General features: G+C 49.4%; 12 protein-coding genes across 12 annotated transcripts; 5 read left to right on the top strand and 7 right to left on the bottom strand.

Moving 5' to 3' along the window:
* Positions 1–103: 103 nt before the first annotated feature.
* On the bottom strand, positions 104–1,748 carry PADG_05193 (uncharacterized protein; the record flags this gene model as incomplete). The annotated part of the gene is made up of 3 exons (XM_010762613.1): positions 104–310; positions 436–1,465; positions 1,579–1,748. The coding sequence occupies 3 exons, from the start codon at positions 1,746–1,748 to the stop codon at positions 104–106; spliced, it is 1,407 nt and encodes a 468-aa protein (XP_010760915.1).
* A 438-nt stretch (positions 1,749–2,186) lies between these two features.
* On the bottom strand, positions 2,187–3,740 carry PADG_05192 (uncharacterized protein; the record flags this gene model as incomplete). Its single annotated transcript, XM_010762612.1, has 1 exon — positions 2,187–3,740. One exon carries the CDS (start codon positions 3,738–3,740, stop codon positions 2,187–2,189), a length of 1,554 nt encoding a protein of 517 aa, XP_010760914.1.
* A 621-nt stretch (positions 3,741–4,361) lies between these two features.
* PADG_05191 (5-oxoprolinase) lies at positions 4,362–8,978 on the top strand (the record flags this gene model as incomplete). The annotated part of the gene is made up of 5 exons (XM_010762329.1): positions 4,362–4,406; positions 4,474–7,123; positions 7,196–7,681; positions 7,807–7,988; positions 8,295–8,978. The coding sequence occupies 5 exons, from the start codon at positions 4,362–4,364 to the stop codon at positions 8,976–8,978; spliced, it is 4,047 nt and encodes a 1,348-aa protein (XP_010760631.1).
* Positions 8,979–9,347: 369 nt separating this feature from the next.
* On the bottom strand, positions 9,348–9,919 carry PADG_05190 (uncharacterized protein; the record flags this gene model as incomplete). The annotated part of the gene is made up of 2 exons (XM_010762328.1): positions 9,348–9,566; positions 9,650–9,919. The coding sequence occupies 2 exons, from the start codon at positions 9,917–9,919 to the stop codon at positions 9,348–9,350; spliced, it is 489 nt and encodes a 162-aa protein (XP_010760630.1).
* Positions 9,920–10,556: 637 nt separating this feature from the next.
* On the top strand, positions 10,557–11,398 carry PADG_05189 (uncharacterized protein; the record flags this gene model as incomplete). Its single annotated transcript, XM_010762611.1, has 2 exons — positions 10,557–10,801; positions 10,912–11,398. The coding sequence occupies 2 exons, from the start codon at positions 10,557–10,559 to the stop codon at positions 11,396–11,398; spliced, it is 732 nt and encodes a 243-aa protein (XP_010760913.1).
* Positions 11,399–11,551: 153 nt separating this feature from the next.
* On the bottom strand, positions 11,552–13,699 carry PADG_05188 (rRNA-processing protein MPP10; the record flags this gene model as incomplete). The annotated part of the gene is made up of 1 exon (XM_010762610.1): positions 11,552–13,699. The coding sequence occupies one exon, from the start codon at positions 13,697–13,699 to the stop codon at positions 11,552–11,554; it is 2,148 nt and encodes a 715-aa protein (XP_010760912.1).
* A 901-nt stretch (positions 13,700–14,600) lies between these two features.
* On the top strand, positions 14,601–15,273 carry PADG_05187 (uncharacterized protein; the record flags this gene model as incomplete). Its single annotated transcript, XM_010762609.1, has 2 exons — positions 14,601–14,753; positions 14,854–15,273. 2 exons carry the CDS (start codon positions 14,601–14,603, stop codon positions 15,271–15,273), a joined length of 573 nt encoding a protein of 190 aa, XP_010760911.1.
* A 947-nt stretch (positions 15,274–16,220) lies between these two features.
* On the bottom strand, positions 16,221–17,931 carry PADG_11893 (uncharacterized protein; the record flags this gene model as incomplete). Its single annotated transcript, XM_010762814.1, has 2 exons — positions 16,221–16,983; positions 17,138–17,931. The coding sequence occupies 2 exons, from the start codon at positions 17,929–17,931 to the stop codon at positions 16,221–16,223; spliced, it is 1,557 nt and encodes a 518-aa protein (XP_010761116.1).
* Positions 17,932–18,220: 289 nt separating this feature from the next.
* PADG_11892 (uncharacterized protein) lies at positions 18,221–18,967 on the top strand (the record flags this gene model as incomplete). The annotated part of the gene is made up of 2 exons (XM_010762813.1): positions 18,221–18,344; positions 18,795–18,967. The coding sequence occupies 2 exons, from the start codon at positions 18,221–18,223 to the stop codon at positions 18,965–18,967; spliced, it is 297 nt and encodes a 98-aa protein (XP_010761115.1).
* A 340-nt stretch (positions 18,968–19,307) lies between these two features.
* Positions 19,308–21,087, top strand: PADG_05184 (ethanolamine-phosphate cytidylyltransferase; the record flags this gene model as incomplete). Its single annotated transcript, XM_010762327.1, has 4 exons — positions 19,308–19,470; positions 19,551–19,668; positions 19,838–20,612; positions 20,725–21,087. The coding sequence occupies 4 exons, from the start codon at positions 19,308–19,310 to the stop codon at positions 21,085–21,087; spliced, it is 1,419 nt and encodes a 472-aa protein (XP_010760629.1).
* Positions 21,088–21,595: 508 nt separating this feature from the next.
* Positions 21,596–22,697, bottom strand: PADG_11891 (uncharacterized protein; the record flags this gene model as incomplete). Its single annotated transcript, XM_010762812.1, has 3 exons — positions 21,596–21,670; positions 21,781–22,334; positions 22,409–22,697. The coding sequence occupies 3 exons, from the start codon at positions 22,695–22,697 to the stop codon at positions 21,596–21,598; spliced, it is 918 nt and encodes a 305-aa protein (XP_010761114.1).
* Positions 22,698–23,323: 626 nt separating this feature from the next.
* Positions 23,324–24,042, bottom strand: PADG_05183 (Grx4 family monothiol glutaredoxin; the record flags this gene model as incomplete). Its single annotated transcript, XM_010762608.1, has 3 exons — positions 23,324–23,496; positions 23,656–23,935; positions 24,016–24,042. The coding sequence occupies 3 exons, from the start codon at positions 24,040–24,042 to the stop codon at positions 23,324–23,326; spliced, it is 480 nt and encodes a 159-aa protein (XP_010760910.1).
* Between the last annotated feature and the right edge of the window lie 1,072 nt (positions 24,043–25,114).

Below are 25,114 nucleotides of genomic sequence, written 5' to 3'. Positions count from 1 at the left end.
TTCATAAGAGTACAATATTTTAGATTGTGCTTTCGAAATAATTTGTCAGAAACAGATTCGTTCCCTCATGTCAGATTGTCAATAAATACATTGACACCACCTATTATTTTTCCGTAGCAAGTCTCTCTATCTCCTCGGGAAGTTTTGGAGCCGTCGTCAGATTGTCGTAACCACTATCTGTGACGACTACATTGTCCTCAATGCGCACACCACCCACACTCCAATACCGTTCAAGAACATCGGCATTGATGTACTTGCCCAAATCCGGAGAACTGAGATAAGGATCGATAATAAAGCGACAAAAATATATCTATTGAAAATAAAATAAAAAAATAAAACTCGTATTAGTTTTCATCTGAAAAACAGTAGCTCAAGACGGAATAAAATTGAACTTCCCAAGGCTCTGATAATTTTTCATGAAAAGGAGCGACTTACCCCCGGCTCAACAGTTACAACCCCGCCGGACGCCAAAGGACCTCGCAGACGCAAGTATTTGAACTTCGGATCCTTATCTGCGTAGTTCGGATTACCTCCCGTATCATGTGTGTCCATGCCAAGGTAGTGACCTAGACCATGTGGGAAAAACGCCACGCTGATCCCCTTCTCAAACAGCTCCTCCTCCGTGCTGCGCAGGATGCCGAGCTTGAGCAGTCCGCGGATAGCCACGCGGTGAGAAGTTGAATGGACGTCTTCCCACATCACTCCAGCTTTAATCATCGCCAACGAGCTGTTCTGCATCTCCAGCACAATATCGTATATCTCTCTGGACTCGGGCGAAAATTTTCCCGAAAGCGGCACCACCCGCGTAATATCCGCGCAGTAATTTCGATATTCAGCCCCGGCATCAATAAGCATGTTCAGCCTCCTTTGCCCGGTGACGCTGTCGACAAGATCCTCGTCGTTCTTCTGGTAGTGTAGTGTTGCCGCATTTGTCCCGCTGGCAAAGATGGGATGATACGACTGCTCCCGACACCCACTGGACATGCACGCGCCGACAAAAATAGCCTCCAATTCCCGCTCGTTCCTAGCGGACGTCGCCGCCTTGAACACCGCCACATGTGCCTTGGAAGATATCTCATTCGCCCGCCGGAGCAGAGCAATCTCATACGAATCTTTGACAACGCGCGATTCCTCAACGGCTCGCTTCAAGACATCAAAATCGATCTCTTGAAATGGAAGGAAAGTTATATGTGGGGAAACTTGGTCGGCGATTGCAAAGACTTTCTTGCCGCCCTGTGCTGAGCAGTAATGCGCCAAGCTGGCATTGACTTCAGCTGTTGATAGGACGGCGTCGACATCGTATATCTCCAAAGCCTCCTCGACGGAAAGGGGCAATCCGGACCAGATGACTGAAGCGGGATCAATGGGGGGGATGAAAATGGTCAGCTTGTCCGCTTTAATGTCATATGTGAGGTAGGAATCGGGGAGGGGGCAGCCGGATAGGTAGAAGAAGTTGCGGCGTTGGCTGGATTGATAAAACGCTTTAGTACAGTAGCCTCTTAGCCGACAGTTGAACAGGCACAGAATGCAGATAACTACCAGACAACCTCAACACGAAGCAGCAAAATCGGGGCTTACCGGAATGGCATTTCCCCATCACTATCCTCAATCATGTGCGTCTTCTGGCCTTCGAGATAAATAATTCCAGAATCGCCATGCCCGAGTTCCTGTATGCGGGCCGCAACTCGCTTTGCATGAACTTTTGCGGGATATTTGCCCGCAGGGGTCTGATCGACAGAGATAGCCATGCTTTTTTTTTTTCCTTTGGATTATTTCTGGTGAGTTCAATGCCAACCACACCACTGTCTGCCTTTTTGTGAAAATAATGCCCACCTCAAATACCAATGTGACGGAAGAACTCCTTATTGATGATTCCTTTAACTCCCGCTGATGCGCGGGGTTTGTTGGTTGCAGCGGGGGGCTGAACCTGCGTCGACTGTGCTGAGTAAGAGAGTTCAACCAACCGGTCTTATCCGCCCTGTTTAAGTACAGGGTAGAGATGCAACAGACACCGAAGAATCTCCACGGACGGAATTTTCAATTTCAAGAAGATATACACCGTACCTAGGCGTCCTTTTGGGGGCGAGAGATATCTATTAACCAAAGGCTGACGCTGTGGTTGTATTGAATTCCTAAATATATATATATTTTTTACAAAAAATTTTCAAAACAGACGAACGACCGCATCATCGGAACAGACTACTCCCGCCGGATGTCGGAGTGGCATCCTCAAACTCTAGGCGCCACTTGCTAATTTCCGCGAATTTTCGTGCCTGTAGGCGGAGTTCTTCACTCAATGGTGGTAAAGCATCGGTGGTGGTGGCTGGAGGAGAGGATGTCGTTTGGGCTAATTGGTTTTCTTTGTCTTGTTCAAGTGCTGCATGCCGGGACAAGGAATAAGTGATACCATGCCCTCTTTTCGATTGTGATGGCTGGGACTTCCTGGAAGTTGGATTGTTCGCCGACTTGGCCGGTGGTTTCCGCTTCCTTGGACCCTGCTGGCTACCCCGAACATCAGGCCCTCCAATTTTATTGTTCCTCGCCCCTTTATTCGCTCCCATCACATTCTTCCGCTTTCTAGGCGCTCTCGACGTAGAATAACTCAACTCGTCTTGATCAGCTTCAAGTGCACCAGAATAGTCGCTAAAATAGTTGTCGTGTTCACCGTCATCTGAGTTGGACCCATCATTATCATTTGCCTCTCTGTGTTTATGGCGGAGTCGCCGGTGCGGAAGAAATTTTTCTCTCAGTGCTGCAGTAGAAACTCGGACGTCAGGTATTGGAATGGGCGATGGGCTAGTATTTTCTAGATGTTCACCATGTGATGGTTGTCTATCGGTTGGCAGAGCTGGGCTACTCTCAGGGGGCATCATCGTCTGGCTTAGTATTTCGGGCGGATCGGGTGGCTGGGCTCCTCTTGGAGTAGGGAGCATGTCATCTTCAGAGGCACTGTCCTCGGCGCTTTCCTGAGTTCTAATAACAACTAGTTCAGATGGCTCGGGAGACCGAGAAACCTGCACCTGAATATCTGTGTCTGCCTTTCTCTTTTTATTTAAAGACCGGGCAGGCAAATCCCGTGGCGTCGAAGATGGGGTAGATAAGCGGCCTTGACGGATGTTCTTGCGGCTTGGAGATTTTAGGGGAGTAGATTCATCATCTGGGTCAAAACTACCCAGAAAACAATCGTCGTCATCAAGCTCGGAAGATGGATCCCCTTGCATCATCTGTAGGATACTGGGCTGTCGTGGGCGGCGTCGGAAATTGCTCAACATCGAGCTTTCGAACGCAGGTGTTCCCATCTTTTGCACTCTCGAACTGGCGTCGCCTCTGTTACGGGGATTGGAAAGGAGAGCTCTCGCGCGAACGGAAGACCCAAGGCCATTTGCGGTAGGGACTCCTTTCGTGTCGTTCAACTGTTTCGCCATCGGTGTTTGGTGTCTCAGTCCCAGACCCGCTCTCAAACCGCTTTCTTCTTCATTGACCTCATGGACTACCGTTTCTTGCCTCTGGGAGGACGTCGATTCACACAAATTCTCCCTGCGGGCCTCATCGCAACTCCTCTCTGTACATCCGTCGTCTTGACCTTCGAGCGGCTGGACCTGGGCCTTGTTGTTCGGCTTTGGAATAACCACCAATACATTATCACTCTCTGCAAGCTGTGCGCTACCGCATGGAGCAGCTGCTCCGGGACCCTTCACAGCCTTTGGGCGACGCCCACGTCTAGCAGGCGGTCGAGGCATGGTTGTGAGCTTCCTCGTTCTTCCTCGAGACGCGTAAATGGATCGAGAAGAATGATAAAATTAGGATGGTTGGGTTGCAGACACGGATATCCCACGAACGATAAGCAGGCAGCTTTGAGTGGAACAAGAGACAAAATGCTGTGTCGCGTGTTTGTGAAGTCGGCGTAGGTGGTTGGTTTTTTCTTTGCTCTACATATATATATTGTGTTGAGCTCTCAAGTTCCTTGTTTACTTCTGGGTCGCGCGTCCTTAATGCCACGTGAATCCACGTGATCTCGCCGGCAGAAGGATCTGGATGACGTCAGAAGCCCCAACGGTCGAATCTTGTCAATTTGGTTAATTAACTAATATCTGGTTCAATAACAAAACTGACCGGGTTTAGAGTCTTGTCAGCAACTCCCCCGCCCCCACTTCTCCGTCTGTCTCCCGTGCATGGCCGTTGGATTGCGCTTTCAGGCGGGACTGCACGACAAGTTGCCCCCCCGTACGCAGTGAAGATTCCCGATTCTTCCGTCTGCTTTGCTGTAAATATTACAAATATAGAAAGTATCGGCCTCCCGGATTACTCTCTAATCCTGCTCGCCTATCCCGTTATTCAACGATATCATTACCGTCTCCACAATGGCTATATCAGCCCAAGGTCCTGGAATACGGATCTCAATTGATGTATCTATGCTCCTTTCTAGTCAGTCCTGAGATCCGCTCAAGTTGCTAATAATTGCCCCCTTCACAGCGTGGTGGCACATTCACGGACTGCGTGGGAAACCCCGGCACGGGCAAATTAGAAGATGACATCGTCATCAAGCTGCTGTCCGAAGACCCCTCCAATTACAGCGATGCTCCGCTGGAAGGTATCCGACGACTGCTTTCCAAATTCGAAGGCCGGGAAATCCCCCGCGGTGAGCCGCTAGATACCTCCAAGATCGAGAGTATTCGAATGGGGACGACTGTGGCCACAAATGCTTTGCTAGAAAGAAAGGGCGAACGGATGGCCCTGGTTGTGACTAAGGGATTCAAAGATTGTCTGGAGATCGGCAATCAAACTCGCCCCAAGATTTTTGACTTAGCCATTTGCAAACCGGATGTTCTGCACGAAAAGGTCATTGAGGTGGATGAGCGAGTCACGCTGGAGGACTATACAGAAGATCCAGCGCGGAATATAACGCCTACCCCTCCTCGGGACCAGTCTTCTTCACATGCTGAAATCGTGCGCGGAGTGTCCTCAGAGGCCGTCCGGATTCTACAGAGGCCTTCCGAGAGCACCGTCAGGGCCCAGCTCCAAGCTCTCTACGATGAAGGATTCCGGAGTATTGCAGTCTGCCTCATGCATGGATACACCTTCCCAGATCACGAGGCAATGGTGGGCAGACTTGCTAGAGAAACGGGTTTCACTCATATCAGCTTGAGCCACGAATTAATGCCCATGATCAAGTTAGTGCCCAGGGCAACTTCCACGTGCGCTGACGCCTACCTAACACCTACCATCCGCAAGTACATCACAGGCTTCCAGTCCGGATTTCAGGGTGGACTTGGCACAAGCACTTTGAAAAAGGGATCAGACACAAAAGGGGCACGATGTGAATTTATGCAATCTGATGGGGGACTTGTCGATATTGACAGCTTTTCCGGCCTGCGTGCGATCCTGTCAGGGCCTGCCGGTGGAGTTGTCGGCTATGCGCTCACGTCTTACGACCCCAGGACCGACATCCCCGTAATTGGGTTTGATATGGGCGGAACCAGTACCGACGTGAGCCGGTACGGTTCCGGTCGTTACGAGCACGTTTTTGAAACCACAACGGCCGGTGTCACGATACAGAGCCCCCAGCTCGATATTAATACTGTTGCTGCAGGTGGAGGTTCGCGCCTGTTTTATCGCAACGGCCTGTTCGTGGTAGGACCCGAGTCCGCTGGCGCACACCCCGGCCCCGCCTGTTATCGCAAGGGAGGCCCGTTAACTGTCACAGATGCCAATCTGTACCTTGGAAGACTCTTGCCAGATTTCTTTCCTAAGATATTCGGGCCGAATGAAAACGAGGCGTTGGATAGAAATGCGAGCGCAAAACTATTTGAGGAGCTGACAGCAACGATCAATGAAAAATTGCCTGCGGGCCAAAAGATGACCCCGGACGAAGTCGCGTACGGATTCATTAAGATTGCGAATGAATCCATGACAAGACCAATTCGCTCGTTAACCGAGGCCAAGGGCCACGACACCTCAAAACACAGATTAGCAACTTTTGGAGGCGCGGGCGGCCAGCATGCCGTGGCAATTGCTGAAAATCTTGGGATCTGGCAAATTTTGATCCACCGCTATTCCTCAGTGCTTTCTGCGTATGGCATGTCCCTTGCAGACGTGGTGGATGAGAGTCAAGTTCCAGAATCGAAAGTGTGGTCCCAAGATGAAAGTACTCTAAACGAGCTAAAACAGAAAATGAACGAGTTGAAGAAGGGGGCTCAGGAACGGCTGCATGAGCAGGGATTCAAGGACAAGTCAATCATATTTGAAGAGTATCTGAACTTGAGGTACCGAGGCACTGAGTCTGCGCTGATGATAATCAATCCCAAATTTCAGACAACCGCAGACATGCCCGATGGTGGCGAAGACTGGGCTTTTGGTAAAGCGTTTGTCCAGCAACATGAACAGGAGTTTGGATTCACGCTACCCAATCGTGATATCATCGTAGATGATGTCCGGGTTCGAGCAATTGGAAGGAGTTTTGACGATTTAGGCAAAACCGTCGATCAGCAACTGGAAGAAGCCAAGCCGCGGGATGTAGGAGATGAAAAGAGGTTTGGTGTCTCTCATGTATATTTCGAAGGCGGGCGCGTCGAAACGCCGATTTATAAACTCAAAGATCTAGACATCAATGACCGCATTCATGGACCGGCAATTCTTGCTGACGGAACACAAACCCTGGTCATCACCCCGAACGCAAGTGCTTTAATCATTCGAACCCATGTTGTTATCAATATCGGAACTTCGGAATCCCGCGATGCGAGAGTGAGCGTTAACTCCATTGACCCCGTTATGCTCAGTATCTTCGGACACCGCTTCATGGCCATCGCGGAACAGATGGGCCGGGCACTTCAGAAAACGAGCGTCAGCACCAATGTCAAGGAGAGATTAGATTATTCGTGTGCCTTGTTTGATTCTGATGGTGGGCTGGTGGCAAACGCACCACACCTACCGGTTCATCTCGGTAGCATGTCCACCTGCGTGAGAACGCAGTCCAAAATTTGGGCTGGAAACCTTAAGCCTGGAGATGTTATCGTGAGTAACCATCCTGAGTTCGGTGGAACGCATCTGCCGGATATCACGGTGATCACGCCGGCTTTCAATGGGGATAAAATTATTTTTTATGTAGCATCTCGGGCGCATCACGGTTAGTTATATGACAATTCACATTCTTGACCTGTACTCTTCCGGGATGACTAATTTTTAAACCTTTATACAGCGGATATTGGAGGTGTACTCCCCGGCTCAATGCCCCCCAGCTCAAGAGAGTTATTCCAAGAAGGGGCGGCGATCAAGTCTGAAAAGCTAGTTTCTGAGGGAATATTCAACGAAGAACGGATCACTGAGCTTCTATACCATGAGCCGGCGAAATATCCCGGATGCAGCGGTACAAGATGCCTTGCTGACAATTTAAACGACCTGAAGGCCCAGGTCGCTGCAAATCAAAAAGGAATTAACCTCATATCAATGTTGATCAAGGAATATGGGGAGGCTGTTGTGCAGTTCTATATGAACAACATCCAAGACAATGCCGAACTGAGTGTGAGGAATCTCCTGAAATCCGTCAGCAAAAGGTTTGTAGGGGCGGATCTTGTGGCTTTCGATCACATGGATGATGGAAGTCCGATCCATTTGAAAATATCAATTGATGCGGAAAAGGGGGAAGCAGTCTTTGATTTTGAAGGCACGGGCCCGGAAGTCTATGGTCAGTTAGTTTTTTTTTTTTTTTTTTTTTTTTTTTTTTTTTTTTTTTTTTTTTTTTTTTTTTTTTTCCTCCCCTCAAACTCAACGGGCAGTTCCTTGAATAATCCATGCTTACTTAGATCCCAGGGAATATCAATGCGCCGGAAGCGGTTACTTACTCCGCAATCATATACTGTTTAAGATGTTTGATTTCCGAAGACATCCCGTTGAACCAAGGTTGCCTCAAGCCAATTGATGTGCGGATACCGAAGAATTGTTTCCTTTCTCCCTCTGGGCAAGCGGCTGTTGTTGGTGGGAATGTCTTGACGGTAGGTTTCTCCTTTATTTCGGTCCTTAGATTCCCCCTCCACCGAAAACCCCCGTAACCCAAGAGTTCCCCCAAAACCACAAATGGGGGGGGGTAACAGAAAAAATTTTTTTTTTTTCTCTCCTCCCCCCAAAACCCAATTTTTTTTTGGGAAAATTTTCGACGGAAAGTTTTCCTTTTAATTTTGGGGCCATGAATCACCCCCACACCTCCTATCCCCCTCCCCCCCCCCCCCCCCCCCCCCCCCGCCCCTGGACGAGTTTGGAACTTCCACCCTTTCAAATTCAGCTTCTAACAGCGAATACAGAGCCAGCGAGTGACCGACGTAATTCTGAAATGTTTCCAAGCCTGCGCCGCTTCACAAGGCGACACAAACAACCTAACCTTCGGCTACGGCGGTAATATCTCAGGAGGAGAAGAAACCAGAGGATTTGGCTACTACGAAACCGTCGCGGGCGGGAGCGGCGCCGGCCCATACTGGGAGGGCACCTCAGGCGTCCACACACACATGACAAACACCCGCATCACGGATTCCGAGGTGTTCGAACGGAGGTATCCCGTGCTGCTGAGGAATTTTAGCCTGAGGCCCGGATCCGGTGGGAACGGCCAGCACCGCGGTGGAGACGGGGTCATTCGGGATATCGAGTTTCGAATTCCAGTGCAGGTGTCCATCCTCTCGGAGCGCAGGGTGTATCATCCATATGGCCTGAATGGCGGCGAGGATGCGCAGTGTGGACAGAATATCTGGGTGAGGAGGACGCCGAAGCGGGGGGGGAAGCCTGGTGAGTGGGAGGTGCGGGAGATAAATCTGGGGGCGAAGAATACGGCCATGATGTTACCTGGTGACCGGATAATCGTGAAAACCCCTGGAGGTGGGGGGTGGGGGAAGTCGTGTGAAGAGAGTAAGGTGAGGAAGGTGAGGAATCCCCGACATGCGTGGAAGGGAGGGTCGTTAGCTAGCCGGACAGAAACACAGGAGACGAGTATGTGATATCACAATGGTTTCTCGCAGGTGGCCGGGTGCTGTTAGTAGTAGATTCTGTACAGGATGGGCCTTTGGAGGAACAAAAATATAGACATTTTGAAAAGGATTCAAATAAATTTCTCCGATCCCCAATAGTTCGATCCCATGAAAGAGTATAACGGTCCAAGCTTTGAACCATTAGTTAACTATGAGTTTTCAACTAAATTCGTGCATGCGGGCCAAAAAAAGCATGATCCTAGGAGCCTTGTGATATGCAGTGCCTGCTAACCAAAAATACAGAAAGGAAATAAAAGAGAGAGAGAAAGAGAATAAAAACAAAAAAAGAAAATAGAATTACAGTTCACCCGGCATGCCCGAAAGATGCACATAAACACCTTAACCCTCTACGGAGCCATCGTCGGAGCCGGGACCGGACTCCTCTGCAGCTTTCTCCGGCTCACTCTCCGCGGTCTCGTTGCCCTCCATGTCCGCAGCGGCGCCCGTTTCCGCGTACTTTGGCCTTTCCAAAGATCCGCCCTTCTCCTTAATGACAGCTTCGACATCTGGCAGCAGCTGGACAAGGGCATTGAATTGCTCCAACGGCAGCGAGATTCCCTGAGGCGAATAGTTTAGCAACCGCAAATTCAGAGGCGGGTGGTGGGTTAAAACAGGCGCAGAGCAACCAATGGAATGCTAACCTTCTTTCCCGGAAGTTCCTGGCCATCTTTCTCATAGTACTCTCTCACACTGATCATGGTGCGGCCTTTGAAGGACGATACAGTGAGGCGACGGGACCGCGCCAGGCTCCAGTAGAAATCACCGTTGGAATCAACTTTCCGCTCAGCTCCAGCGGACGCGGCTGAGTTGTTTTTGCTGCTGCTGCTGTTGCTGCTATCTGGCTTCACTTTCTTCTGTTGCTGAGGCTGCACGTCATTGTTTTGGGAGCGGCGTTTTTTGATTGAAGCCATTGAGATAGGAATGAAGAGAGGATAGGGGGGGTCCACTGGATTCTCTAACGACGCCGGGATAGATCCGTTGTTCGTAGGGGTAGATAAAGATGGAATGTATGAACTGCACTGTCCGATTCTTGCGGTTGTAGTTATTTACCAACTTAAAGGCAGTTAGTAATTGTAGTTAACAAGCAGTTGGATACGTTTTGAACCTTGGATGCTGCTGCAGTTGACCTCATATCGTTGTTGATGCCGCTTCATCAGCTGTCTAGAGTTACCCGGTGCCTCTTTACCCATATATGTATTTCAATCTTTTTAACCCGCATCAACCTATGGCTATATATCAACTATCAACTGCCTTGTACCGACCCGCTTCTTGTTTTCTTGCGATCGCTCAGTCCACTATTCACTTCGGGCTCCTGAGAGCCTAGTGAACCAATCTACTGAACGAAGCGCTTTCTGTGAGCTGTGCGAGATGCGCGCTGTATGAGCCATGGTTGTCATCTGAGTTACAAAAGTCTACACAGAACCCCTGCCAAAGCTGTTTACCTGCAAAGGGGAAACAATCCTTTGGCCTGCCAACTCCCTGCTGAAAGTTTGACCAACCGCTTGCGATTGTCCCCGGCCTAGAAAATAAGCATTGCAGTCCTGTGCCATGGGTGAAACCGACCTCTTCACGGAGTCGCCTCTTCCACTCGCCATCAGCGAATCCCTGGTCCCGGTCCGTGAGAGCAAAGCCGCGGGGACGGCGCTTCTCTCTCTCGACGGGCTGCTGGACCCCCCGTTGCAAATCAAAGAAGATCTGAAGGAGGGATGCGGCGGCAAGCTTTGGCCGGCTGGGGTCGTCCTGGCAAAATATATGCTCCGCAGGCACAAGTCGGACTTGGGTGGGAAAACCATGTCTGTATTACCCCATGTTTGTTTTATTTTCCCTAGCTGGCCTGCCTTTTACTGTGAAATAACGTTTATTTATTCTTTTTGGCTTACTGGAGTTTTCTTTCGCTTCTCAGTGTGGAACTCGGCGCCGGAGGCGGCCTCGTCGGACTAGCAGTCGCACGCGGATGCTCCGTCGACTCGCCGATATACCTCACCGACCAGATCCCGATGTTGTCACTGATGCAAGACAACGTCCAGCTGAACCGTCTGTCGGACATCGTCTATCCGGCCGTTCTCGACTGGGGCTGCGAGATCCCCAAGACCGTCCCGTCAGACCCAGCCGTCATTCTGGCGGCCGACTGTGTCTACTTCGAACCTGCATTCCCGCTACTGCTATCGACGCTGGAAGGCCTTCTGGCCAGCCCACATTCGGTGTGCTACTTTTGTTTCAAAAAGCGGCGTCGTGCGGATCTGAGATTTATGAAGCAGGTGAGGAAACTGTTTGAGGTTGTTGAGGTGATGGATGATCCTGATCAGAAGGTGTATTCGAAGCAAAACATATTTCTGTACACCATCAGGAGTCGGGGAGAGAAAGGTACAAAACACAACCAAAGAAGTTAAGAGTCAAGAAAATGAGTTCCAACTATGGAAATGTCTCAATGGGAGTTTTGAAGGCGTCATCATTATGGTAAAATTATAGCTAGCTAGATGGAGTTGTTAAATCATATTATTGTCTCCTCAACTCCCAGTTCCGAGTCAAACGGTTACCTTATTTTATAACTTTAGAACAGTCTGCCCCTTGCCTTCACTGGAAGGCACCTTGCCCCCGTAAACATCCTTCAAATCCCCCTGTTTCCCAATAACCTTCACACCGCCCCTCATCAAGTCGTCCACAACCCTCTGCTTCTCCGCCTGCTTCCCATCACCAGCAGGCCGCTGCTGCGACGAACTCTTCTTCAACTTCTTCTTCTCCCGCCTCCGCCGTCTCCGCTTAGCTTCCCGCGTCATCTCCTCCTTCGACACAGCCACTCCGCTCCTCAACGTCGTCTCCCCACGGACCTTACCCCCATCGACAGGCGCATAGACTTCCTGCGGCGCAAGAATGCCAGCCTCATCTACGCCAGCGCCACCCGTCGGCCTCACATCCTCCATGGCAATCGTAGCCACGTCCGCGACTACATTAACGCTAACCTGCGGGCGCTTGGGCCTATAGTTCCAACTCGACAACGCATCGAGCTGCGAGCTGATGTTATTCCACAACCGGGTAATTTCGTCATGATCGGCCTCGACCTTCGCGCTCTTCCGATCCACAAAGGCAGAATCTGTTTTCCGAAGATGATCTTCCTCGTACAGTTCGCCCAGGCTCTGCTGTGGCTTCGTCTCATCGAGCGTAAACTGTTCGCGTCTGAGCTTAGCCTCGCTCCCCGGGATGAGATACGGCTGGCGGCGCGGGACTTCATCGAACTCCCTCGCTAGAATCCGTCGCTTGATCAGCGCTTCGATATTATCGGACACTTCATTTGAGATGACGGGGACAGGTTTGCCAACGCGCTCAAATTCAAGGTCCTCTTCTATCAGCGAATTGATAGGTCGATCGGGCGCCTTGGCTTCGCCAGAGAGCATCCATTCCTTTTTCGAAACGTTGGCGGCTTCCAGTCGGCGGATTTCGTCTGTGAGCTTAGCTCGTCGCTTCTCGTGGGTGGATTGAGCGGCTCCTTTCTGCGCCGTGGAGCTGCCCGCCAAATCCTCATCATCGGACACATCGTCATCGAACAGGTCGCGCTGCACGTCGGAAATCACACGTTTTATGCTAGCCTCGATGTCTTCTTCAGGGGTTGGTGATTTAGGTTTGGACTGGGTATCATTTTGCTGCTGTCCCTTGGAAGCCTTGAGACGAGGAGGATCGAAAAAATCAGCGTATTTTATGTCATTCGCATTACCGCCCACCAAGCCCAGTTCGCTTTCGAAGTCGCCATCCGCGTCCATAGCTCCGGCATCAGCATCGCCGCCTTCACTGGCGTTTTCTCTGTCATCATCATCATCATCATCTTCTTCTTCTTCTTCTTCTTCTTCTTCTACTACTACTACTTCTTCATCGTCATCATCATCCCTGCCCATTGCACCAAGACTGAGAGGATCAGCGCCCCAGTCGATTGCTTCCTCATCATCATCCTCGTCATCATCCTGTATCCCCTTCACGTCTTTCCTTTCAAATAGAGCCGTCTGCGCGTTGAACTTGTCGATTGAGAAAAACCCGTCATTAAGTTTGTTAGGGTCAGGGATAAATGAGACCCTGTCAGCTCCTGTAGAGTTCGTGGGCTTCTTTGACTGCGGATCGGGGGTCTCAGCGTCGATCGACATAGAATCATCCCTATCAGCAGCATCATCGTCATCCGTCATCAGTTCCCCGCCTTCCTCGTTGCTGTCTGAGCTCTCGCCATTCTTCAAATTGTCTAAACCGTCACCGGTGAAATCGTCAGAGACTCCACCGTCTGGGGAGGTAATTCTGAGCTGGTTATCATCACGATGAATCCCCTGTGCCCTTTTATGCGAGGAATACTTGAAAAGCAGACTTTCCTCCTCCGATTCTCTAAGGTGAAAAAGTTCTTGTGCGGTATTCTGTGCAGCGGCCTCTAGAACCCTATTAGCCTGCTCCCAGACCTGGCGCGTGGTGAAGCCATTCACATGGATCTCTTGCAGGCGTAGAGCTTTGGCATGGAACGGTCGAGGTCCATCAGCGTTTTTCCGTTTCCGTTTGTCTAGTAGGCGTCTTCTCTGTGTCTTTGTGATATCTGACGCTAGCGGGTCAAGATATCGCTTTGTCGCAGTCACCCATTCGGTATGCAAGGCGGTTGTCGGTTTCAAGAAAAGCTCAGGCGCTGAGGAGAGCAACTGGGAGATTTCCATGGCAGAGCAGGTCATAGTGAAATTTAGAGAGAGATATTTCACTGCCTCTCCTGCCCGTGTGCTCTATGGGTGAGTTGAGGATCCGGTATGTGCGCGCCTAGATGCTGAGGACAGCAATTCCAAATGCAGCGCGTATCAGGACTCACGTCCGCATGGCATACCTTTGTCGCATGGACGGAGTCGTTGCTCCGTAAAATGCCCCTTGATCGACTCTGGCAAACCGATATTTTTTTTTTTTTTTTTTTTTTTTTTTTTTTTTTTTTGGCTGAGCCAGGCGCAAATGCCGCAGCCAATCACAGCGCAAGCAAATGCTGGTCGGGATTACTAACCACTGACTAAGTGCGGGAGGCGACTTCTGCGGGAAAACAGATATTCCGGCTTGAGGCTGAGAGGGCGGACGATCCCGGGAGCAAAACCAAAACTTTTTACTGCAAAACGCCCCTTTGGGTTCCTTGCTCGTGAAAAATACACACACACATCTGCTCAACGCTCTGCGCCAACACCGGTTTTGGTTCTCTTGCTGCCATTCTTTTGTCAAACGCTGCTCAGTCTTCCCTCGGCCAGCGTCAGGGCTGTCGTCCTTTGCGTTCTGCTATTGTAGAACGTCCTGCTCCCGTGGCACGGTCATTCCGGCTGTTATGACTTGATTTGTCATTTAACCGCGTACATTGAAAACACTGCTTAATCTCCTCTCCTCTCGCCGTATACAATAGAATAATTTCCACCGCCCACCGTCTCCAGGCCTCCATAGCCTGCCTGCCTGCCTGCCTGCCTTGACTTGCGTTGATTGAGGTTATTCAATTGTCTTATCTCTCTGTGTTGCCTGGTCTCAAGCACCCCAAAAGGCCGGTTGTCTCACTCGGTCCGGCGTCCTGTCTAGATCGTCATTTTCGACTCTATTCTGGATATTCAAAATATGAAGGTCTTCGCCTCAAGTTGCACGTTTGATTACTCATGGGAGGAGGTGTCTACTGCCAACTGGCGGAAGTACTGTCCGTGGAATGATAAATCGACACACGTTGTTGCTGTGGATATTCTCTCCCGGACGCTGCAACCTGATACCGGCATTGTGAGTTGCAATTCTCACATCCTAGATCTTCTCTGGCCGTCACAAGTGCCACTGTTCTTGCTAGTTTTGACCCGCTGACACCGTTGCTTATGTTGTATAGTTACGAACAGAACGTCTGATAACCTGCAACCAGTCCGCCCCGCAGTGGCTCCTAACACTATTCGGTGGCAACGCCACCTCCCACGTATACGAAGTCTCATACGTTGACCCCGTCTCAAAACGAGTGACAATGTGCTCAACGAACCTGACATGGTCGAATGTTCTCAAAGTCCGGGAAACGGTCACCTACCAGCCATCCCGGGGTGCCCCCAACGCCAAGACAGAGTTCAAGCAGGACGCACAGATAACCGCCGTCTGCAGCGGGTGGCAGAAGATAAAAAACAAAGTCGAAGAAGCGAGCATCGAACGATTTAGCCAGAACGCTATGAAGGGACGTGAAGGTTTCGAAGCAGTCCTCGAAATGAGTCGGAGGGTATTTGGGGAACAGCGGGAATGGGAGGCGAGGAAGCAGGCGCAATAACGCAACGCCGTCTTCGGGCATCTCCCTGGATAACGCCTCCATACTCCACCTCCACAGGTTCTCTCTCCGCTACGTCTCGTCTCTTCTAGGTTCGCTATACATCTTCATGTCAAGTGCCGTTTGCCTCATCCCATATAGCATTCACCGTTTGCTCCTTTCATCACCGAGCGATTGCATCGATATCGAGATTACATTTGCCGAAAACGCCCGCGACTCATAGCCGAAGGGAACTTAAACCTCCCTTTTGTTTGATCCTTTTAATTTGTTGATTTGCGCCTGAAAAAATCGCGTCCTTTTTGCCGGGTGAGGGGGGGGGGGCGGAAAGTTAAAATGAGTTTTGATTTCGGGTTTTGGCGCAACATGGCGCAAGCATATATAATTCTGTGATATTTATTTATTTATTTATTTATTTTTCACCCCTCTGTTTTTGTTTGATGTATTGAACGAGATTCTGTAATTATTAGCGTTGACTTTTTTTTTTTTTTTTTTCTGTATACATGTTGATGCAAGTACACATAGTGTTGCTCATGTTAAAGAGTGAGAGCAATATCCCGACAGATATTAGAGCTTTTGGTCAGGTAAAACATATCATCTTTTATTTCTAGTCCTTTGGACATCAGCTACGATCATTCCCAGTACTGCAATCCTCGTCTGTAAATGCTTGCGCTGTAGGCAAGATAGTTGACTATTCAGCTGCAGCACTCTTTTTATCTCAGCATCAGTTATGCATAGTTCATATATACATACATAGAAATATAAATATCAAACCGATTAAGGAAAGACTATTCTTAAAAACAGAAAGCCGTAATACGTAATCATTACATATATAGATCCCATAACTCTTTTACAAAATATCAAATAGAAGCACCACATGAAGGGGGCGCAGAGTGCGAAGCGCCAAGGGGCAAAAGCAAAGAACATCTCAGATCCAGAGAGGGCGTGAAACTTCAACCCAGGAGCCCTCCAAGGACCACCTTGCTCACGCCTGCCGCCTCCGATCTGACTTTACTGCGACTAGCATCCTCAAACTCCCTCACCACACCGGCAATCATCACCTTCCGCAGCCTCGCATCAGCCTTGTTAAACATCTCCCCAACAACAGCAGTGCAAACAGACGGCCCCGAAACCAACGCCATAAGTCGCGTGTAGCAATCAATCAGCACGTCGCAGAGCGACGAAAACGTCTGAAAGAAGTCCGGATCGAACGGCAGAGTCGGCGTGAGGAGGTACGTGTATTCCTCGCCTGGTAAGAGGTCCGAGGAGTCCGAGTTGGAAGGGTAGGAAGCGGCCGAGGACGTAGAATTGATCGACGTCGCGATGTTGCCGGTCATGGCTTTGATGTCGGATGGGTCGGTTGTTTGCATGGGCAGGCCGATTTCCGTGGCTGAGCTCGTGCGCCGGGTCTTGGTGCCTGAGTGGACGGAGCGTTTGAACATGTGGGGTATCCGTGCGCGGGTGAGGGAGGAGGAGGTGTTCCCGTCGGCCGGGTGGGCTTGTTGGAATGTTTCGAATTCGAGGAGAAGGGCGTTCAAGGCGCGGAGGTATTCGAATGGGGTTGAGTTGACGTCGAGGATGGGGGGGAGGGAGAGGCCTAGGAGGAGATAGTTGGTTGCGCGGCGGGAGAGTTTCCGTTGTTCGAAGTATGAGAGTCGGGAGAGGTCTGATTTTGAGAAGTGGACTGTGTTGAACCAGTAGACTCGGCCTTCGTGACTGTGTTTCATATAGTCCGCCAGAATAATTAGTCAAAGGCCTTACTGAGAGAGGGTGGGTGGTTGGCGGTTTGACATTAAGCGCAAATACCGAGGAACGAGCCGCGCCTGGGGAGGATGGGGAGGATTGGGGAGGATTGGGGAGGGGTTCTTACGCCTTTCGCAAATAATCAAGCGTCGATATCCGCTTTGACGACATTTGGTGGATGTTAGCATAGATTGAACTGGCACTCTGCGGGCCATATGAACCTCCACTTGACGATACCGCTGGCATTGATAACGCGCCATAGCTGAGGAACGGGTCCGGACCTGCATTTGCGGCACTGGGGGATTTGCCCCAGGAGGAGGTCGACGCCTCCATAGGCGTGGGGGGAGCCGCTTGGGGGTCACTGGGGGAGGTGAGATAACTCGAATGGTTGGAGGAAAGGGATGGAATGATCAGCCGCGAGATCCCTCTGCCTTTGATGTTACTGCGAGCGCTTGGTCCCTTGCGTTTGGTGGAGGGCTCTCTGGGCAGACGCCGTTCTGGAGAATTGGCGGCCGTATTCGTAGCAGAAGTCGTAGAAGTAGTAGTAGTAGTAGTAGTTGTTGTTGTTGTTGTAGCTGTTGTTGTTGTTGTTGTCGCCGCCGTCACCGTCACCGTCGCGGAAGCGGCTGTAGAATCGGCGGAGGTTGAGCTGGACAAGGGAGTGAGAGAGATCAAGGGTTTTATCATTTGGCGCTGGCTGGAGGATCTGGACATCGACCGGTTTCTCGAGAAGAATGCAGGACGGCTGGGGGTCTCGACTCGACTCACTGGGACAACATTACTACTATTATTAATGGTGGCGGGAGCCCTTACGACAGAGGGGTTGCCGATGCTGCTGGATGCCGCACGTTGGCGGGTCAAATCCTGATTGTAGGTGCTGCCATCGTGGATGCCGGGGAGATGGTCGTAAGGATGGCTCATGGCGCAGCTGTCTGTTGTCTGTCTCTCTCACTCTCTCTCTCTCTCACTCTCTCTCTCACTCTCTCTCTCTCTCTCTCTCTCTCTTATTCAACTAGTTGGCGCAAAAACAGAGCACTTCGCCGGGGGACAGTTGGGTCTGCTTAGGTACATGGCGGGTTAGTGAAGTTGAACTAAGTCGCCGAGCGCAAACGTTGAATGTTCGTCGGGGCAAAGTCCGTATGTACAGATCAACATACGGGGGGGTAACAGGTACAGGTACAGGTACAGGTACAGGTACAGGTACAGGTACATGGGCATGGGCATGGGCATGGACATGGACATGGACATGGACATGGCATTGGAGGTTCTGTACCTGGAGGGGGGAGGGCCAATGGTAAGGGCTGGGTCCATAAGCACGTCACTTGATTTGCACGGTGTGAAGTTGGCCGTAATTTAGATTTAGTTGATAGAAGTCTGTGTATATAGCCTATTAACTATGGGGACCAAGCCGGGGAGTTGGATGCGGGCAGCAGATGTTGTGGTGGGTGAAACGCCTCGAGCAAGAAAGAAAGAAAGAAAGAAAGAAAGAAAGAAAGAAAGAAAGAATAAAAAAGAGCCCGCGGAGTCCAGGGAATTACTTATTTCATCCGCATCGAGCCAACAATGACTTCTTACTGTTGGATGTTTATTTAAATTGCAGAGGGTTCAACAGCAGGTAAAACGTTATGTACACGGGGCCCAACGCCATTGTTATACGGAGGAGGTATTTAGGGGGGGCAGATCTACCTCTCTCCACGGAGACACGGAGGGTAGCATCTAAGTGACGGTTCATCCAAACCACTCGATGTGTCTCCCGGGAGCAAGCTGAGCAGGTGAGTATGTAGGGAAATTTGCCGCTGAGGAACGAGCGGCGGACCGAGGAAACCGACCGACCGACCGACAGCAGCAGCAGCAGCAGCAGCAGCAAGCAGCAGCAAGCAGCAAGCAGCAAGCAGCAAGCAGCAAGCAGCAGGTTATGTATAGCAAAAGCGCAGTTGAGGATTCCTCACGGCCCTAGTGGTTGTGTTTGGCAACGTTTCAACTTGGAAAACTAAACAGACAGTTTGTTTTAGTCAATAAATGAAACAAGGCTAGTTTTGGAATTATTCAACTTGCAAAAAAAAAAAAAAAAAAAAAAAAAAAAAAAAAAAATATTTCCCTTCGCGCTTCCGGGCCTCCAATTGGTAGGCGGTTTGAACAGCTTCCCCGATCCAAGGACCGTATCCTCAGGTGGAAACATTTCCCTCTCCATGGTTCTCCGTAGCCAAACACCCAATTGACCCAACTTGGTTAAATCCCTGGTAACCAACCAACCGCGATAACTCGTACCTTCAAACCCCTTCCCCCTTTAAACGGCCATGTCAACCTCGTCAGAGCATCCAGAGCATCCAGAGCATCCAGAGCATCCTGTGCCCGTGCCCGTGCCTCCGCCCGGCCAATGGCCGGTGGATCCCCAAGAAGATGTTCCCATCTCCAGAGAGCGTATCTGGATAGACGGTTGCTTCGACTTCAGCCACCACGGTGAGTCGTTTTGTGTGCAATGGCACGGGACTCCATCTGTTGCCTGCCTGCTTGATATTAACGGCGCAGCTCAACTGCAGGCCATGCAGGAGCCATGCTCCAAGCCCGCAGACTGGGCCAGGAGCTGTACGTGGGCGTCCATTCTGATGAGGAGATTCTCGAGAACAAGGGGCCTACCGTGATGACCCTGGCTGAACGGTTCGTCCAACACCTCCTCCCCCCCCCCCCCCCCCCCCTGGGGTTTTTTTTTTTTAAAAAAAATAAAAAAAGGGTCCCCCTCTTTTTTTTTTTTTTTCTAAAAAGCGGACGGCAACCGACAAATGTATATCGCTAACTCGACGTGTGTTGAGCCAAAAAAAAAAAAAAGAGTGGCGGCAGTCGACGCTTGTCGCTGGGCGTCAAAGTCTATCCCTCACGCCCCCTATGTCACTCAGCTGCCCTGGATTTCCCACTATGGATGCTACTATGTCGTCCATGGCGACGATATAACTTCCGACAGCAACGGGAATGACTGTTACCGCTTTGTCAAGGCCGCTGGGCGGTTCCTGGTGGTGAAGCGGACCCCAGGCATATCCACAACGGACCTGGTGGGCAGGATGCTGCTCTTCACCCGCACCCACTTCATCAAGTCCTTCCCGGCATTCCTGAGAGGCGATGAGGGTGTCGGCAGCCCCGAAGAGCGAAAGCAAGTCGCCACCGAGTCGCTCCAGAGAATCAAAGACTATGCAACCGACGAGACAGGCTTCCTGCCCGGTCCTGATGTCTGGACTTGGGAAGCATCCGCTGCTGCAAAGCTTGGCCATCGCAGCACTGAGTCTGGCAGCTTCCAACATCTCGTCGAGGGCAAGGGCCCGAAAGCCGGCCAGCGCATCGTCTACGTCGATGGCGGTTTTGATCTATTTTCATCTGGCCACATCGAATTCCTCCGCAGTGTACTTGCCACAGAGACGGAGGATGCCACTGGCCGCGGCTGGTATCTGCCAGAGAACGTCGAGAAAAGAACCAAGCAGTGTGGAGAGGATTACGGTCCGGCTTACATTGTGGCCGGCGTCCACGACGACGAGGTCATCAATCACTGGAAGGGTCTGAATTACCCCATTATGAATATCTTCGAGAGGGGACTTTGTGTCCTCCAGTGTCGAGTAAGTACACGCCCCATTTTGCCAATTTTCCCTGGTACCCTACGATTTGCAGCATTTTGGAGGGTCGCACGAGAAGTAAATAGATATTGAAACTAACAAATGCACCCTGTAGTTCGTCCACGCAGTGATATTCTGCGCGCCCTTTACGCCCAACCTCGCCTACCTCGAAGAACTACCATTCGGCATGCCTGACGCAGTATACCACGGCCCCACAACATATATCCCCCTCACGTATGATCCGTACGTCGTGCCGACCAAACTCGGGATTTTCAGACAAGTGGACTCCCATCCCTTCCAACATGTGAACGCCGGCGAGATCGTGCAGCGGATTTTGAAGAGCCGGGAGGCATTTGAGGAAAGGCAACGCACCAAGCTTCTGAAAGCTGCCAAGGAGGCAGAGTTTAGGGAGAAGGAGGCGCTGGAACAGCAACAGCAACAGCAGAAGCAGCAGCAGCAGCAGCAGCAGCAGCAGTAGAGGCGACAGGGGGCTCCAGATAGCTGTTGGGAAAGGAGAAGATGAAGCCTAGACGTAATTAAAAATGTAGATCATGTACCTATAATTTTTATTTTTATTTTTATTTTTATTTTTATTTTTATTTTTATTTTTGGCTATATACCAGGAACAATTCGATTTCTTTCCACAATAGACGTGACGGACCTGGTCATGGGAGGGAGGTTTTTACAGTATTTGATCCTTACGATCTCGAGTAAACGAGGATCTGCAAAAGTTTTGCGAGGCGCTTAATATATCTAACTACCCATCGATCGTTTTAGATAAACAATTTCGAACAGCAAGAGCATACCGTCTAGAGGAACAAAAGGAAAAGGTCATTAATTATATGTCAGTAGCACCTTGTAACCCTACAGAAATTAAGGGATAGCCCGATTGAAGTTGGTTAGAACCGTAACCATATATAAAAGATGTTTGTCCTCAGAATCTCGAACCGCCTCCCGTATTTAATTGATACTTTATCTGTCAATCATCAGATGCTCGTAATGATCTTCTTGGTCAACTGGCATATCTCTTCCCGCTGTTTACGTTTACCGTCGCGGGATTTCTATGAAAAAGTTAAAATCCAATCACCAAACCAACTTCCCAAAATCATCAAGCGCAGAGCAAGTTTGACAGAAGAGATGAATCGACAACATGAAATAAGAGGTGAAATACCTTCTCCTGGATGTTAACTTGTTTCCTCATATCCCTCAAAAGGCATGCGATATCATCTCTTGTCTTCTGCGCATCCTCTAACATCTTCCGTTCCACAGCCGCCATATTTTTCTCGAACGCATCAGTCGCCCGGGCGAGTCGCTTCTTGAACGTCCCTGAACCCATGGCATCTTTCGCTAGCGGTGGAAGGGTAACGGCGTCAGGCCCGAGTATCTCCACGGCTAGACAGGCGATCTTCTGCTGGGTTCTGCTCCAGGCTTTCCAATGGCTTTTCAGAGCTTGCTCGTGAGCGTCGAGGCTGTCTCGGACGTCGACGAGATGAGCTTTGTCTTTGTCTGCGCCTTGAACCAGAGAAGGTTTCGGCTTTAGTGATATGATTGGGTGTTCTATCTCCACGGGCAAGAAAATGTCTCCGCGAGTATTCCGGGAAATACTGAGTTTCTCGCTATACTTGGAAACCGTTTGGGAAAGTCGTTTCTCCAATACCTGCTGTGCTTCCGCAAGGGAAACGGAAACCTCCTCTTGGATTTGGGCGCGAGTGCTATCGATTGAGTCTTTGGAGGGTCAGTCAAAAGCAGGAATAGACTCTGGATTAAGGGAAAGAAACGGATGTATATCCTCGACCCACCAACGAAGTTATGTAGGAGACGCTCTCCGCCAGGCATAGAAGTACTATTACTACTTCCTCCCTTTGAAGACCCTGGTCCTCTCTGGCTATGACGCGAGATATAGGTTGACTTGGCCTGCTTCGACCCCTTGAACCCCTTGGAGACTCTTGCTATTGGAGGAGGGGAAGGCTGCCCCTTTTTCATGTCGTGATGGCTGACAGCTTTCGGGGCTGTCGCATTTTTCTGGGCAGGCTTTCGGCCAAAGATACCACGTGCAGATACTGCTCGTTTCCCTGGGGAACGAGACATCCCGTTCCAAGCTTTAAGGGGGATTGTGGGATGTGGTTGGATTGGTGACGACGGTATATTAATGTACGTTGAATTCCTAAGGAAACCGGGGAGATACGGCTTGGGAGCGGGATACACAATATAAATGACAAGAGGGAGTCCCAACTCCAGGACTGAAGACTGAGAGGTGAGTTGAGGAGCCAGGGAAGAGGATGTTGTTAGGGAGTCCAAGCTGGAGCCCTGGGAGTGAGCCTCAACTTCGCAGATTCCCTGTTTGGGGCGGTCAGGCAAAAGTCACCCCGAGAAAAGATAAAACACCACAAAACTCTGACAACAGGAATTGTAAAGACGGAAATGCGCGAAACGCTAAGGTGATGAATATGTAAATATTAAATAGGTACGCGTGTATACTTGGATTTAATCTGCCAGCTGTAGGCTGTAGGCTGTATGCTGGACGCTCTCGTAAGTACAGAACAAAAGCAGGACAGGACAAGAAACCACAAAACAAAAATACTTCCACATATATTATAGGCAGAGAAAAGGGGCAAACTTCAAAAATGAGAATCATATGGTACAGCAGATCCGACAGGACCCGGGGTGGTGTCGTTATTATTTCTTTGCATCATGTATATAGCGTATATTTCCTTTCACTTCTCCACATCACTCTCTCCTTCAGCCGGGACAAGTACCCCTTTTTCTTCCAGCAGCTTCGCCAGCTCCCCGTTTTGATGCATAGACATTAATATATCGCACCCGCCGATAAACTCCTTGTCCAAGTACATCTGCGGGATCGTAGGCCAGTCTGAGTATTCCTTGATGCCTGCAGAATAGCATATGAAACGTTAGCTATATATATATAAAAAAAAAAAAAAAAAAAAAAAAAAAAAAAAAAAAAAAAAAAAAAAACCTAGAGCACTACCCTGCTGGATTTAAAAAGTCGGATTCTGCGAGATCTGGGGATGATCTAGAGGGAGCTTACCCTGCCGCAGCTCTGGATCTTCCAAGACATTGAATGCGGTGAATTTCTTCGGATCAACCCCTTGGAGGCCGAGAATTTGTATGCTTGCTCTTGAGAACCCGCACTGGGGTGTCTCTGGTGTGCCTTTCATGAACAATACGACCGGCGCAGACCCAACCGCTTTGTCAATAGCAGCTCTTGTCGCGTCGGAAAGCAGGCGGATCTGGAGAGGGAGGGGGTTCAGGAACGACGACGGTCTGCTGTGTAATGCGACTCTTGGCCTTGGGAAGCAACGTGATATCTTGAGATGGATCTGTTAAGAGCCGCTCTTGATTTCCCGGTGAAGCGATCCCTGAGGTTGCTAGCAGGAATAATACTTACAGGAGTCGTGGCTATTCTGGCAGCCATGGTTAGAATGTAGAATGGCGAGGCTTTAATCAAGATGGAATGGAAGTACGAGGGGTCCTGGAGGGGTCTACTCCGTATCGTATCTGTCAAGTCAAGGTGTTGTCCAAGAAGTTGAAGAATCACAAATAGCCTTTCCTGACTGACGCCACAACTATTTAGTTAACCAACTATAACCAACTATTACTTAATAACGTAATCCACCACATTCTTTGAAACTCACAAGTATTCAATATATCCAACAACCAACACACTTAAATATAGAAAATATTATTATTGAGACTATCTAATATGAATATATACCTATTTATTAGGGCAACTGCAAAGAGAGTGTTCAATAGTCACTACAGTGTGATGGAGCTTGCTAATGAGATAGCTTCAATCTGTATATCAAGCTGCTAAACATGTTCATGATCTTTCTATATACATAGAACAGTATCCTGACCTAGATTAATGTCTCTGTGTGTTTTTTCCTCTTCCACTCATTCTCTTCTGGTAGAATCTTGATTCTTGATGAAGAAGGGGATTTTTATTCATTGTCATTTGTATAATCTTAAGATGTTCAAGATGAGATATTAAGCTACTAGATAGATATTAATGTATACAGTTGAAAGATGATTTTTGATAGAACCTAGTAATTGCTTGAGAAGAGTCTTCTCTTCAATTTCTGTCAATTTATAATTACTTGTGTGTTTCCGAGTGTGATTTGATGTCAGCAAGTCATTTATGGAGTAGTTTTAGAAATTATATATATCTTTACAGCTTTTATTTTTATTTTTATTTTTATTCCTATTTTTATTTTATTTTTATTTTTAATTTTAATTTATATGCAGCAACAGTCAATTATGTGAGATTCTTGACATGAAGACATTTTGAATAAAAACATGAAGAAATGATGTGTTCAAGATGGATGAGTTGAATATTTGATGATAAGTCAGAGAATCCGCAGTTCGATTGTGTCCGCGGTTCGGTCGTTAAAATAGGACCAAGCAGTGCTTCTTGACCAAGCAGCCGACTCAGAACTTGTTGGATGGTATTGTTTTTTTTTATTTTTTTTATTTTTTGTAGATGAAGA

This window comes from Paracoccidioides brasiliensis (assembly GCF_000150735.1).
Source record: "Paracoccidioides brasiliensis Pb18 unplaced genomic scaffold supercont2.6, whole genome shotgun sequence".
NCBI lineage: Eukaryota > Fungi > Ascomycota > Eurotiomycetes > Onygenales > Ajellomycetaceae > Paracoccidioides > Paracoccidioides brasiliensis.
This window is presented reverse-complemented; position numbering and strand designations above follow the sequence as displayed.